General features: G+C 36.6%; 1 protein-coding gene across 1 annotated transcript; it reads left to right on the top strand.

The window, feature by feature from the left end:
• Window positions 1-15,078: 15,078 nt before the first annotated feature.
• LOC137646367 (zinc finger BED domain-containing protein 5-like) lies at window positions 15,079-15,648 on the top strand. Its single transcript, XM_068379473.1, has one exon. It carries the CDS (start codon window positions 15,079-15,081, stop codon window positions 15,646-15,648), a length of 570 nt encoding a protein of 189 aa, XP_068235574.1.
• The last annotated feature ends 275 nt before the right edge of the window (window positions 15,649-15,923 follow it).

Here is a 15,923-nt window from a genome sequence, read left to right as displayed (position 1 = left end):
TCAGAAGAGTTCACAAAGTTCAGTATGCTGAATATGAGACACTGAGAGCTGAAGAGGAAAAGAAGAAGCGTGAGAGCTGTGCATCACATTCACAGCACGAAATAACCTTGTTCTTCAAAACCAATCCTCCACAAGAGAACAAATTTAACACTTATCACATCAAACAACAGTCTATGGTAAGGAAACTCTTAGACTCCATTGCATGTGACCATCTGCCTTTGAGTATTGTGGAAAGTAAGATTTTTAGAGCTCTTCTACATGGAGCAGAACCACGCTTCGTGTTTCCAAGCAGAACTACACTTAGAAGCAGTTTACTTCTGCAGAGAGCGAAAGGCATTGAGTTGCAATTGATGAAAGAATTTGAAAACCTCAGTCTTATTTACCTGACATTGGACCTCTGGACGAATCGAAAAATTATGTCTTTTTTTCTATCACTGTGCACTTCATTAACTCATCATGGGAGGTTAAAGTCTCGTGTCATTGCTTGCGATCAGTTTGTGGAACGACACGCAGCTGTGAATATTGCTACAGCATATGAGGAAATAGTCACTAAATTCGCTATTCATGGCAAGGTGAGGAAGGTGGTTGCAGACAATGCTTCGTCTATGGTGAGAGCATTTGATGTCTGTCTATCAGGATTATATGGAAATGAAGTGAGCAAAGAAAGTATCGAAGAAAATGGAGACACAGATAACCTTCATATTCTGGAAGAAGAACTTGATTTGAATGAGGTCCTTGCCCTTCTTCCACCGGATCGGTCCAGTTGCTTTGCACACACACAACAACTCTGCATACGAGATGCCTTCAATGATCCCTGTGTCAGAAACAGTGCAATTGCAACTGTGATACACAAGTGATGTAGTATTGTAGCTGCAGAACATCGATCTACTGTGGCAGCATCATTCTTGGAAAAGATTGGGGTTTCACTGCAGGTTGCCAATGCTACTAGATGGAACTCTCAACTGATTATGCTTAAGTCAGTTCTCAAAGATGTCAATGGTGTCAACTCAGCTATTTGTCTCCTAGGATCATGCAAGACCGTAGAAGAATTGAAGGGAATGGAAATAGCAATGCTAAAAGAAGTGATAAAAGTTTTGGAACCTCTTCCAAGAGGTGACATCGCAAGTGGAACGAGAAAACATGGTGACACTTTCTTGCGTTGCACCAGTTGTATTTGGCCTTGAGCACAGCCTCAAAGTATTCCTGGAAAGTAAACCAATCTACTGCTTGCACTTGGCTAATGCACTACAGTCTTCTATCAAAAATAGGTTGCATCTGATCCTTAAGAAGACTGACGTCATTGCCGCAGCTGTCATGGACCCCAGGTTTAGGCTGGCATGGCTGTACTGTGAGGAAATAAAAAAGGAAAAGATTTCGAAGATTGTGGACCTAATTATTTCAGAATCAAGTCGGTCATCTTTGAAGAACACAATTCCAGAGAGGGAGCCTTTCATCACTATAAGCCCCAATCAAGACACGGCTGACATGAGTGCAAAACGCCCTCGTCTTTTTGTCTACATGCCACCAGATGGGAAAATAAATGTAATTGCATCAACAAGCGACACTACAGTGGTAAAGGCAGAACTTGAGTCGTACCTAGAAGAAGGTGTTCTGGCTTTTGACGTGAACCCACTGAGGTATTTCAGCATTTTGAAGCATTTTGCAAGAAATATTCTAGGGTGCTGTGCCATGTCGCACCATCTGAAAGAGTCTTTAGTAAGGTCGGTAATTTTTACACTCCTGAGCGAGCAAAACTTGGTCCGGAAACCTTCCGGGCATTAATGATGATTAAATGCAATTATGATATATAGAATGCAGATATAAACTTGTGTGAAAAAAAAAATGTTATATAGTTTGCAAATTTTCAGGGGGATTTTTTATTAGTAGCTTTGAAATCTGAAATAAGAGTACTTGTATTTTCATTTGTATTTTCTGAACCAGTGATTTATTTTTATTTGTATTTTTAGATTTAGGAAGAAAAGTATTTGTATTTTTAGATTTAGGAATAAAAGTATTTGTATTTGTATTTTTTTATTCCGAAACAAAAGTGTTTGCATTTGTATTCTGTATTTTTGGAACCCCAAACGAAAGTATTTGCATTTATATTTCAATTGTAAAAAGTCAGTATTTGATCCAGCCCTGGTGTGAGTTATGGCTATATTTGTTTTTATTGGTTTTCTGGGGTATTATTACACAAAGTAATATGGTAATTCTGGGATTTCAACAAATTAATTTTTTTTATTTCATTATATTACGTATGTAATGAAAGCATCATGTACGAGAGACTGCAAAACTATTTTTCAAGCCAAAGTCATCCGAAACATCAATTTGACTGTTTAATCTATTTCTAGAATAAAACGAGACTCCCGTCGATTTGTTAATCTAAATATCTAATTAACAGCTACGGCAGACTTCTGCTCGTGATTGTTCTCAGCAAATCATATTTTTTTTTTTCTAAATAATGTAACTACATATTTGATATTACGAGAAGAGTAGACAAACCTTACAGTTATAATGGAAAGACCTCATAAATGTGGTAAACTTTTCTTCACAATTGTTCGTCATAAATTTCGTAAAAAGAAAAAAAAAAAAACATTAACTAAGGAAATGCTTCAGACCTAACTAAAAAATTATGTTAATCATTATATCATGCTTTGTCCCTCATTTGTAGCAAGTTTGATTTTTTAAGGAAATCGTCGCACGGTTATAGTTATGTATGAAAATCCCTGAAAATTTTTTAATTCGACTAAATCTGCAGTTCATTATTAAAAAAGGGAAGGACATGATGAAGTGCACTGGTACAAGATAGAAAAATTTTTCTTTGATAGCCTGGCCTTTAAGGAATTTAATGGCAATACTTTTAATAAAGAAAAAAATGCGCAGTTGCAGGTCTCTCTCTCTCTCTCTCTCTCTCTCTCTCTCTCTCTCTCTCTCTCTCTCTCTCTCTCTCTCTCTCTCTCTATCTAAAGAAACCCTGTGAACACTCATTTGGTATATACCTAAACTCACTTATAGTACATTTAAATTAAATATGTATACTTAGATCATACAGTACTCAACCTCTTAGCGAGGCAAAATTAGACTAAACTTCAGTTTGAATCTAAAGTTAAGTTTCTTTAGAAAGCAGACTTGTGTTAAATAACGTTATTGCGAGAGGTAAAACCGAAAATCACACTGACAAATACGAAAAACCTAACTATGATCTTGTATGTTATAAACCATACATTTTCCTTTAAAACTATTATTGAGCCAAAATCTCAAAAAGAAGAAAACGTTATAAAAGGACACCACTGACTGCCTTTACGTTTTGAAACCTTTTTATTAATCGATCCCACACATGTCACGCCTCATCCAACGTAATTAATTGAATATGCTCCACCTGTCAATTCGTCGATAATTGTATTGAATGTGACAGATATGTGGGAAAACTGCCACAATTTTCACAGCCACTGTGTAAATTTGCCTCTTCGGTGAAAGGGATATCCAATAATAATTGTTTTAACTCGCCTGCGATTGTTTGCCGAAATTCTGTTGGAGATAATGTTTTAAATGAAATGAAAACCTTCATACTGTTCATAGGGTCCAAAGAATCATTACGTGGTATGTGCTAATAAAAAAAAATTCAGCTGTATTCTATAACATTTCAAAACATTCCCGTTAAATATAGAATTTACTGAATTTATTTCTAAAAATATTAATTAAAACCACACGTGATTTAGTACAGTATACAAAATCTGCCATGAGAGTAACGATAACGAAATATCAGAGCGCATGATACAGTATTTCTCTGGACTCTATTTCAACTTATGTGCTTCAATCGTTTACAGAATGATGATTACAAAATGATTACAAAATGTGTTCTAAACTGGTACAAACATATATAATGTTCAACGTTAACTTTGCATTTGGTACAGTAACAGGGGCAACATTTTGTACCATTTTAAAATAAATCATTGACAGTAATGATAAACTTTCTGAAATTCGGCGGCCTTCAGAGCAGGAATAAACAAAACAAAAATAAAATATTGTGTTTTATTGGTGCTTAGGCGTCTAAGACACCTTTTACAAGTATTTTAACTCTATTATTATTATTATTATTATTAATTATTATTATTATTATTATTATTATTATTATTATTATTATTATTATTGTTGTTGTTGTTGTTGTTGTTGTTGTTGTTGTTGTTGTTGTTGTTGTTGTTGTCGTTGTTGTTGTTGTTGTTGTTGTTATTATTATCAAAAGGAGGAGATTAACCGGGCCAAATAGTCAAACGCCTTCTTACAGAGTTGGCGCGATTAACATCTTGAAGAAAAAATACGGGAAGAAATTTTTTTATTATCAAGTTAAAAAAATTCATGAAATAAAGTATATATTAAATGTAATGGATGAAAATTAGATGAATTATGAGGCAATAATGGTGATATATAGATATTAAAATCTGATCTAAAAAAAGAATTTCTTCAAAGTCAAAATCCTAAAAACAGAAATTCCCAGTCTGATGAAAGGTCAAATGTCAACAAAACTGTTCCCACCAGCATCTAAACCCTTCACTATATAGTCTTAGAAATCGAGTGTGTTTTGGATTTAAACTCTTCAAAGTACCTTCAGATCATGATCCATATATTGGGCTAACATAACATATTCTCGATAACATTAATACCTTATAGATCATCAGTAAAGTGGAAATATTTGCAACCCATGTTGTATCGGACAACTTTTTCATTATGTTAATAATGTTCTAAACTTTAGACCATTATTGCATTTGGATTTGACGTGAGATACAAGAGCTTTTCACTTAAAGAATTTACCTAATCTTGGAATTAAATTTGATTGTTGCCCAACATGAAGTTCATTTCTTGGTTTTCCTTCTATCCAATATTCTTATAAAACATTATTTCTTGATTTTTTTTCTTTCCTTTTTTCAAAAAAGTCTGAAACAAACAGGTTCAGTCCAAACTTCTACTGTTCGAATGGACTTGTTTAAAATTTGTCGTACGTGACAAGTAGTATAATTACGTAAAGTCATCCTAGACAAGAGCATTGAGTAACTATGTCATTAATTGCTAGTGCAAAGAGAGTACCACTTAAAACACTACCCAGGGGGACATCATAGTGTAGGTTGTAAGTTTTGGGAACAAACATTCTCTAAACGATTTTAGAAAGTTCTTCCACCAATAAAATTTTAATAAAAATAGGAAGGCATCCTCGATAACCATTATGCTCTGAAGATTTTAGTATTGAATGTCTCTAAGTAGTTTCGTATGCCATCTGAATGTTAAAAATATGGCTAATGTTTTTTCCTTTTATCCAAAGCCTCTACATATATAACTTTCCAAATGATTGTTCAGAATATATCACTCTGATTAATTGGGAAATTGTGAAGCTTATGAAATATTGTTAGGAAATAATCACCAATTTAATCTATAATTTGAAAAAAATCCAATAACATGTACTGTAAATACAACTGGTCAGTGAAATTGGTCTACAACTGTTATGGTTACTGGGATCTTTTTCCCGGTTTAGTAAGTAGTATTACTACTGCCTTTGCAAATAGATGTTTGACCCAAATATCATTATAAACATACAATAAATAACCCTTTGCCAATTTGGGCTATTTTTAATATCATATCAAGATTTATATAGATTGAAAGTGGTGAACCAGTTTATTAATATTTCTTATGCTTTCAATATTTCACCCAATAATATTTGATATAGCCTGTGTATCGTGAATTGATGATCCATTATGCATAAATGTATAATTTCTTGCATGTCTGTTACAGGAACCATCAATTTCCCTAGATTTCTACCACACCTTATGCATTAGAATATTTTTTTATATACAAGACACATATTTATGCCATGTTATTATCCTGCCTTTTATTGCTTCGTTTCTGAATTTAGCAGGTTTCAATGCACTATTTTTTATTGCGATATCAACCAACTTATAAACTGTATTCCCAGGTTTTAGGGAACCATCACTCAAATTCTGAATTCTTTTTTCAAGGTATTAATTTTCTACCAATTGTGTGTTTTTCCGTTAATGCTTGGCCAGGTGTATCCGACTACCAAGGGACATAGTGTATCATTAGTTGGACACCAATCAGAGGCATAGATATCTCTGCTACTTATCTGATAAGGTCCTGAAAGAAAGCATTTGTTGCAGCATGATCTTAATAATTGAATGGCGGCCCTTGATCGGTATAAAATCTGAACTTATGCTCGTCAGCTTTATTTGTATTAAACGTTGAGGGAGAGTCCATGTTGTATGTCCTAATCTTGTTATCTATATAGAAAAATAAGATAAAGACCCTCCAAATCGCTTCATTACAATCAATCAATAGTAAAGGTGACTAGTAAAATCTAACCAAGGCCCTTTGCGTAGGAGGAGATAATGATGATAATTTTGTATACATGACATGTGGTTTGGCATAGAAAACTAGCTTGCTGCATATGCAGATGATGCTACTCACTTTCCATCAATTTCCTTTCCTAAATGTAGACCTGAGTTTGCTGAATCCCTTAAAAGATATTGTGGAGGATTTATTTTTGCTTTATTTTTATTTTTTTGTTTTGCCAAATCCTGTGAGAGAGAGAGAGAGAGAGAGAGAGAGAGAGAGAGAGAGAGAGAGAGAGAGAGAGAGAGAGAGAGAGAGAGAGAGAGATATTGTGTTAGCGAGCGAAAGTAGTTAGGTTAACGATCGTTTGTGGTGAGAAAGACTGTTGGTTTAAATGAGATTGTTTGTTTACATTTTTTAGTTAGGTTACGAGTCAGTTGTGTGAACGCTGGATTATATATATATTTTTCGACCAGCGTGGAAGTGTTTTTTGATTTTCAAAGTAAGTACAGTTTTGTTTATTTTTGCTTGTCGTGATTATGAATGATAGGAACAATTTATTATTTATCTTTGATTATAGTGCGATAGTTCAGTTAGCTAGAAGTGTTCGTAAGTGTTTTTCTTTCTTTATTTTTGGCAGGCCGTGATTCCTCCTTTGGAGAGACCCAAGTTTTTTGAAAGTGGATGTATTGTTGATGACTTGGCCTGTATTACGATTTTGTTTGGACTGCTTATTTGATTGATCAACTGTTGACGACCTGGCCTGTTTATTACAATTAAGATTTAGGATGATGATGTTGATGATGATGATGATATCGACGACGATGACACCCATGACCCCGAGGAGTTAAGTCCGTTATGGAAATTGAAAACAATCTTCGGGTTTCATATAGTGGTGTTGTGCCATAAAAGACAGTTGGCTTGTGTGTATAGACAGTGTTGGTGTCTATAAAATATATATAAACACAGATATTTATTTGGGTGTTGGTGTGCGGTTGATTTAAGTTTTGTTAGGGGTTTCGTTGATTATTTGAATGGTGGTTATTATATATTTAGTGTGAAGTTTATGATTAGTTGTAAGTGTGATTATTATTTTGATTGTGAATGGTTCCATGTTAAGTATTGTGGTATTAGGAAATATAGTTTTAAGGGTATGTTTTGTTTTGTTTGTCCTTTTGTCCAAGAGTCCAGTTGATAAAGTAAGGGGAAAGTTTGTGTTGAGGAGACAATTGTCTGTTTAGTGTGATTCAAGGGTGTGGGGGTTGTTTGTGCAACATCCCGCCACATTATTTTGGCGCCCGAACAGGGACTGCCGAGGTGGGATTGAAGCTAGACTCTTGGACAAAGGACTGCATTTGGATATGAAATTAGATTAAGGTTGATGAAAATGGAAGAGCAGAACAAGTTACTGAAGGAGGAATTGCGGCTGAGTAAGGAGCGTGAGGAGAGGTTGCTAATAGAGAATGAGAGGTTGAACTGGGAGAATGCGGCGATGCAGAAGGAGCTTAGGGAGTTAAAGGGGACAGTAGAGAGAGTGGAAGAATGTGTTGAGATGAGGATGCGAGAGAATGAAGAACGAATAGAGAAACGAATGGAAGATATGATGGGGCAAGTCATGGGGATGATGAAAACTATAATGGGTGAAGGTGCAGTCGGAGGAGTGTCCTCAGCTTCGGGTAATGGGTTGGTAGTGGAAGAGAAGGTTAAGGTAGGTGATAATGGGAAAGGAAGTGATAGTGATAGTAGTAATAGTGATGGTGAGATTGAAGATAAGGGAATAAGGCATAGTAAGGATGAACAGAAAGGTGAGAGGAAAGATGAAAGGAAAGGTAAAAGTGATGTGAAGAAAGAGAAGAAAAAGTATCAGGCTGATAGCTAGGACGATCGTGAATGGGTGAAAGTGGTAAGTAAGAAAAAGGGTAAGAAAGGAATGGTTAAGGATAGGAATTTAAGTGTGGAAGTGGATTCATTGTATTCAAATGAGGAAGAAGGTAACAAGGGAGTAGACAGTGATGATAGCAGTGAGAATGAACGTGATGTGTGTAAGACTGTGTTTATGAGAGAGGTACCTCGGTGTGAAAGGTTCAATGAGCATAGCAGTAGGGATGTATATGATTTTTTCAAGGAGTATGAGAGGTATTGTCAGGATAAGTATGGTGATAGTAAAAGAGTTTGGGCTAGGGAGTTAGGAGAATATTTGACTGGGTATTTGTTGACGATGTATGGAGTGATAATGAGTGTAGGGGACGTTGATTATGAAAGTGTGAAACAGAGAATAATTGAGCAGGTAAAACGTATGAAAGGGAGTGTTAAGTATAAGCGTAAGAATGATTTTGATGAAGCACGGATGAATGCAGGAGAAGCGATATCAATGTACGTATGTTGGTTGGAAACTTTAGCTAGGAAGAAGTATGGGGATGAAGGTATAAATGAGAATAAGGAGTTAATGAGGAAGTTTTTGGCTACTGTACCCGAGAATGTTGCTGAGTTTGTTAATTTGAAACGGAAGGAGAAAATGAGGTGGACGAAAGAAAGATTGACATGGGATGATAGTTTAGAGATAGTTGAGGATTACGAGTTGGATAGGTGTATGAAAGAAAGTAAATCTGTGAGTGTAAGAACTGGAATGGAGGAAAGTGTGCCAGAATTTGTTAGTTTTAGAGATGCTGTTATGAGAGGACCGATGAGGGTAGCTGATAGTGTAGTAGATAGGAGTGTTAGGACGAGTAATGTGGGAATACCTGTAAGGACAAATGAAGGGTTTAGGCAAGGGAATCAGGTTTGGAGGGATAGGAGTGCTAGTGCGCCGCAAGATAGGTCAGGTAGTTGTATCCGTGAAGAGAAGTGTTATAGATGTGGGAAAGTAGGACATAAGAAGAATGAATGTAGATGGGCTCTTGGTGCTTGTTTTGGATGTGGTGAGGTAGGGCATAGAATTAGCGAGTGCAAGAAAGAGAAAGGGGTAAAATGTTATCGGTGTGGTATGACAGGGCACATAGCGAGTGGATGTCGGAGTAATCGTACAAATGTGATTTGCGGTAATTGTGGTAAGGATGGTCATTATGCTAGAATGTGCAAGGAGCCACGGGGTAAGTGTACTGAATGTGGTGCAGATGGGCATGTAGCTAGGGTATGTAGGAAGAAGGGAGTAAATCAGCCAGGATGTTCGGGAAACTAGAGTGTAAGAGGGTTCAGCTGGGTGAGTCCTCGAGTGTGTGCGGAGTGAATGTGATGCATGTTCGTGAAGGTTTACTACATGAAGACGTGATGGGCGAAAGAGCTTATGACTGCATGAGTGCAAAAGTAAATTTTAATGGAATAGAGCTAGTTGGTCTGATTGATACTGGTTGTGGTGTCAATTTAATGTTTAGGAATGCATACGATAAGGTAAGGGATGTGTGTGAATTTAGGGGGTGTAAAGGTGAAGTGAAAGGTATCGGTAATTTAAGTATGTCTGTGCAAGGAAAGTTGCGTGAAAATGTCATGATTGGGGGGCTGATGATGGAAGATAATGATTTTTATGTGGTTGAGGGAGTAAATGACAAATACGATGTGTTGTTAGGTTATAACTTCTTGAAAAAATGCGGTATGATTGTACATCCTAATGTAAATATGATAGAGATGAAAGTTAAGGGTAAATTTTGTGGGGAATTTTATTTGAATGAAGATGGTAGTGTATGTACGAAGGTATGGAAAGGTGTGCCGTTAATAGCAAAAGAAGGTGTTAAATTGTCAAAAGATGCGAGTGAGGTTGTCAGTGTAAAAGTTGCATGGCCGAATAGTCTGGGAATTGCCAATAGTGACAATTGTGAATATGTAGTGGAAGGTTCGGAAGCAAGTAATTTGGTGAAAGCAAGTGTGCATGTGTATGATGGTATTTTGAATTTGCAGGAGCCGAAGGTGTATGTGAGCTTGTTGCCGACTGTAAGGAGGAAGAGAATACGGGGTATACGTGAGGGTGATTGCATAGGATGTATGTATACGTTGGTCAATGTAGAGGATGAAAGGTATGTTAAATTGAGACGTGTTATGACGGGTAAGATAAAGCCGGATGACGATTGGGACTATGAAAGTTTGAAAGAAAGAATTAATGTAGATGAGAATATAAGTGAGGGGGAAAGGGAACAATTGTATAGGATGTTATGGGATAGACGGAGAGTTTTGAGTCGCGGTGACGAGGATTGTGGGGGATCAAAGCTGCCTGAATTTAAGATAGTTCTTAGTAATGATACCCCCATATATCAGCGTCCCCGACATTTTTCTCCGCCTATTGCCAGAGAAATAGAAGAGCAGTGCCAGGAGTTAGAGCAAATGGGTGTAATAGAAAGGAGTGAGAGTGCCTGGAATAGCCCTATTGTACCTGTAAGAAAGCCGGATGGAAGTTTACGGATGTGTATTGATTATAGGAAGGTGAATGAAGTAACTGTTAAAGAACGTTTTCCGATGAATGTAGTGTCTGACTGTGTGTATAAGATGCATGGTATGAAAGTTTTTACAAAGTTAGATTTAGTTAGGGGCTATTACCAGATGCCTCTGGCAGAGGGAGCAGGCCCATTACAGCATTTTCAAGTAGAAATTGTCATTATCAGTTTAAAAGATTAAGTTTTGGCCTTTCTAATTCGCCTGCTGCCTTCCAGAGGGCGATGAATGTAGTTTTGGCTGGGTTTGATAGACAGAAGGTGACTGTTTTTATTGATGATATTTTGATTGCTAGTGAGACAGTTGAGGAACACATGCAGTTGCTTGAAGCAGTATTAGAACGGTTGATAGAAGTTGGGGTGAAAGTTAAGCTTGAAAAGTGTACATGGTTGGCCGGGGAGGTGGAATTTCTTGGGCATGTGGTGAGTGAATCGGGTATAAGGAAGAGTGAAAAGTTTGTGAGTAAGGTGAGAGAGTTTCCACGTCCTCATACGGTGCGTGAGTTGAGAGGGTTTCTTGGGTTAATTGAATTTGGTCGGAAGTTTGTCAGAGATTGTTCGGGAATAGGGAAGCCTTTGAATGAGTGGACAGGTAAGAGAAATAGTACGAGACTGAAATGGGATGAGCGTATGATTGAAGCATTTGAAAACTTGAAAGAAGAGGCTGCGAGAGACGTCACTTTGGCTTTTCCCGATTATAGTGAACATGCGAGTATGCTAGAGTTATATACGGATGCTAGTGGGATTAGTATGGGCGGTTGCTTGGTTCAAATGCAAAGAATAAACGGAGATGAACAGTTGTGAGTGATAGCGTATGTAAGTAAAGCATTTAATAAGGCTGAGCGAAAGTATTCCACGATTGAAAGGGAGTTGGCTGCGATAAGGTTTTGCGTGAAAGCGTTGAAGGTATTTTTGTATGGTGTGAAATTTATTGTGCGTACTGACCATCAGCCCCTAGTGTACATGATTAGGAAAGAGTCTGTGAATGCTAGAGTTGCGAGGACAATAGAGGATTTGAATGAATTTGACTTTAAGCTAGAATATGTACCTGGGAGTAAGAACGTGATAGCAGATGCGATGTCGAGAATGCATGGTAAGATAGAAGAGAGTAGCGAGAATGATAGTAATTTTGAAAGGTTGCCGGAAGATTTAATGGTGGTACAAAGTTTTGAAGGGGATGACATGGTGTATAAATGTATTTTGTGTGGGTTAAATAAGGTTAAATTGAAGGGTTCGAATAGGGATATACCTGCTAGTATAGATGAGCTTAGAATGAGTGTTAGGAATGAAGTATCGAAAGAAATGGCATATAAGGAGGAGGATAGTATGCTTGAGGGTGAATTGTTATCAAAAGTATTGTTGGTAGTAAGTATGTTATATGGTGTCACTGTTTATTTGTATTTTGGGTGGAATCGTCCGATGCAGTACCGAGCAAATAAAGAGACTGAAAGGGAGTATATATTGAGGTTACAATGTAATGAAAGATGTTGCAAGTTGTTGAGTAAGAAGGAGGATTGTCCGAGTGATTTGAATCAGAGTGGTATGAGCATAGAAGATAGCGAAGATGACCATGGGTGTGATAAGGATGACCCTATTGATAGGAGAGTAAATTAGTGCATGATGCAAATTACGGGGCATAAAGTTGAATCCTAACAAAACTCAAAGTATAATTGTAAGAAGGTCGAGGATAGTGGCTCCTCAACCTCCTGATCTCAGCACTGATAACATTTCTTTAAATCTGTATGATTATAAAAAATTTCAGGCGAGATTCTTGACAGCAAAATAACTTTTGAGAAACACATTAGGTCTGTCTCAGTTACTTTTAATAGTCACGCCTTCTCCATCATGGGATCAATACTGCACAGTACTCTAAAAGTGTTATTCCAGCTATGACCAGGTTGTGGGATGATCTTCGTAACAAGGTATTTAAATCAGTGTAACTTCAAAAGTTCAAATTTACAACAAATATTTTTATGTTTATAGCATCCTATTTCCCAACTATGGTTGGAGCTTACCTAATAATAATAATAATAATAATAATAATAATAATAATAATAATAATAATAATAATATCATTGCTGCCTCAGTAGCATTGATTTTGTATTCTATCTTCTCAATAGATCTAATTATTTTCTTTTTAGCATTCCTGCATACCGCCAGTAAAAGGGCAAAATCCATGCTTCATCATGGGTAAGGCAAATCTAAGGTAGGTAAAAATCTGGTATAATGTAGAGTTAACAAATAATACACAAAATAAGCAAAATACAGTTTATAGTGGCACGTTTTGAGAGAAGTCACCTTCCATCTTCAAGCTAAAGATTTTGAAATGGTGGAGACATCGTCCTTTTATATATGGTACTTCTGGCTTCAAGGAAGTGACTGTGAATTCATATTAGCCGCGAGGGCAGAGCAGGTAGTGACGTAAGATGGGTGGTGAATTTTCATTGGCTGATGCTCTCACTGGGTTCTGGATTCAGGTTTTCACGTTCTATTGAGTCCATGTTCAGATTTGGATGTTGGTCCTTCAGCAGAAAGGGAGAAGGAATATCTCCTGTGTTGTATTGTGCTGGGGTTTTTCCCATTGTATGACGAAGGCTTCATGTATTCTCAGCCTTCTGCTGTCAGGGGCAATGTCAACCTAAAGACGTCCACAAATAAGAGGGGAAAGTAGTGGCCCTGTCAGAAGAAATACGCTCCCAATATCCACACTGAGAGTAAAGCAGATGTACATATGGCGGACATTGCAGTGTGCGTGGAAATGATTTTAGGCATATAAGTGGAGCAGTCAATGGTGTTAAACAGGTAATAGTGTCCATGTAATATGGGTAGAAGAACTACTACGTCGATGTGAATACGGATAAAACAAACCTGAGGTAAGGGAAAAGTGCTCACTTCTGAATCCGTATGTGATGAGTACCGAAAATCTTGAACTTCCTCATTCCTGTTTTCCTGAGGCTAAACTAATTAGTTTGGCTTTTTGATCTCGTGAAATTAAAGCTCTGTTTATGGTCGTTAATACTTTTGGAGTTGTAGACCAGGGTTTCCCAAAGTTAGCTCCACGGAGCCCTGGGGCTTCGTGAGTGAGGCTGAGGGGCTCCAGAAGCTCTTTCTTAAAGAGGATCAAATGCTTTATATGGAAAAATTTAGTAGCTCAGACATTCAATCATTGATCTTTTTTACTGGAAAGAGATAAGATACACAACTACAGGTGTAAATAGTTTTAGGATGGTTCATGAAAAAAAAAAAAATAAAAAAAAAAAATTTAACATAAAATGCAACATTTTTTATTAATCAAAAACAAAAAAGGGTTGTAAATACGAAAATATAGTAAGATCACGAACAGGAACAACTAATGAACAAGTATAAGCAAATGCTAAGCTCCTCATCCAGACCACCAAAATTATTTTGTGGAAATTCCACAAAATAACTATAGTGGCCTTGATGAAAAGTTGTCAAGTAGTATTTAAAGAAGGAGAAAAATAAGAAAAAAAATATAATGGCGAGTATAATAAGTAAAATCTAAAGACCCCAACAAATAGTCCTCAATGTTTACAATGCTTGGCGAGTGCGTGCATAGGTGGGCAGGTATTTAATTTTTGGAAATATTCAATAAAATAGTTGTAATTGGAATCTCACTCTGAAACGTTTGGAATCATTGTGAAACTTTATTTTTTTCTAGTTCATACTAGACGTAGCCACGTATCTGTTGTTTTGGGAAGTTATTCCAATATTCAATGGTGTCTTGAAAATAAATAAGTGGCTAAGAGTCAAGAGAGTCAAGACAGTTCAAATGAAAAAAAAAGTGAAAGCAATGCTCAGTCTGCTGAAAAACCGTCATGTTCTTTATCGACAGTGAAGAAAAAAGTGCGGAAGTTTCTAAAAAGAGAAAATATGATGACAGTTATTTGAGCTTTGGATTTACTTGGACAGGTAATGAGGAAGAGCCAAATGGATTTTGTGTTCAGTGTGAAACCGTTCTAATGAACAGTAGTCTCTACCCAGATAAACTTAAACGACATTTAGAAACAAGACACTCATAAGTTAGAAATGAAAGTATTGATTATTTTAGAAACAACTGTCAGGAACTGAAAGCAAGGAAAACTGTTTTTCGATCAATTGTCAGTGATGATCAGAAGAGTGCATTTATTGCGTTCTATAGAATTATTCTTAGGATAGCAGAACAAGGTGAAGCCCATACAATTGCTAAAAATCTGATAAAACCTGGTGCAAAAGATTTAGTTGAGTATATGATAGACGAGTAATATGTTCGCTGCATAGAAAGTGACCCCTTTCCAATAATACAGTTTCTAAACGTATTAGTGATATGGCTGAGTTTTGTCAAGAGGAACTAATTAGAAGACTAAAGCTAAGTCAGAATTTTTCACTCCAAGTGGATGAATCCACGGATGTTGCTGGGTTAGCCATATTACTTGTATTTGTTTGTTACATTCATAATTTCAGCATTGAAGAGGACATGTTATTGTGCAAGCCTCTGAAGACTCATACAAAGGGTGAAGATATAGTTCAAGTAATTGAATTCTTTCTTGAGGAGCATGATATTTCATGGCAGAACTGTTCAAGTATATGCACTAATGGAGCTGCAGCTATGGTGGGCAAATATTCAAGCGTAGTGTCACGCATGAAAAACAAAAAAGGTATTGTACATATTCACTGCTTCTTACATCTGCATGCCCTTGCTATTAAGATCATGCCTCCAGATTTAAATGAAGTGATTGATGATATGACAAAATGTTTTAACTTTATTAAGACCAGACCACTTAATTCTCGCATCTTTAGTTTATTGTGCGAAGATATGGGAAGCACTCACAAAGCATTTCTATTACACAATGCCGTTCGATTGCTTTCTAAAGGGAAAGAGCTGGTTATGTTTTAAGAGTGGCATGAAGAGGTTTACGAGTTTTTGTCAAACCTGAAGGATGATTTAGCCTCCAATTTGAAGGAACAAATATGGATACAGACACTAGTTATCCTTCCGATATATTTGCTCATTTAAATTAAACAAATATTTCATTGCAAGGCAACAAATTTATATATTTCAAAGCTCAAAGTAAGATAATTGCTCTCCAACGCAAGCTGAAATTCTGGAATGATTGCATTCTCGAGGGAAAATATAAATGTTTTGAACACCTTTGTGAATATCTACTTACC

This window comes from Palaemon carinicauda, chromosome 9, assembly GCF_036898095.1.
Source record: "Palaemon carinicauda isolate YSFRI2023 chromosome 9, ASM3689809v2, whole genome shotgun sequence".
NCBI lineage: Eukaryota > Metazoa > Arthropoda > Malacostraca > Decapoda > Palaemonidae > Palaemon > Palaemon carinicauda.
Note: the sequence above shows the minus strand (reverse complement) of the source record. Positions and strands in the feature narration are given on the sequence as shown.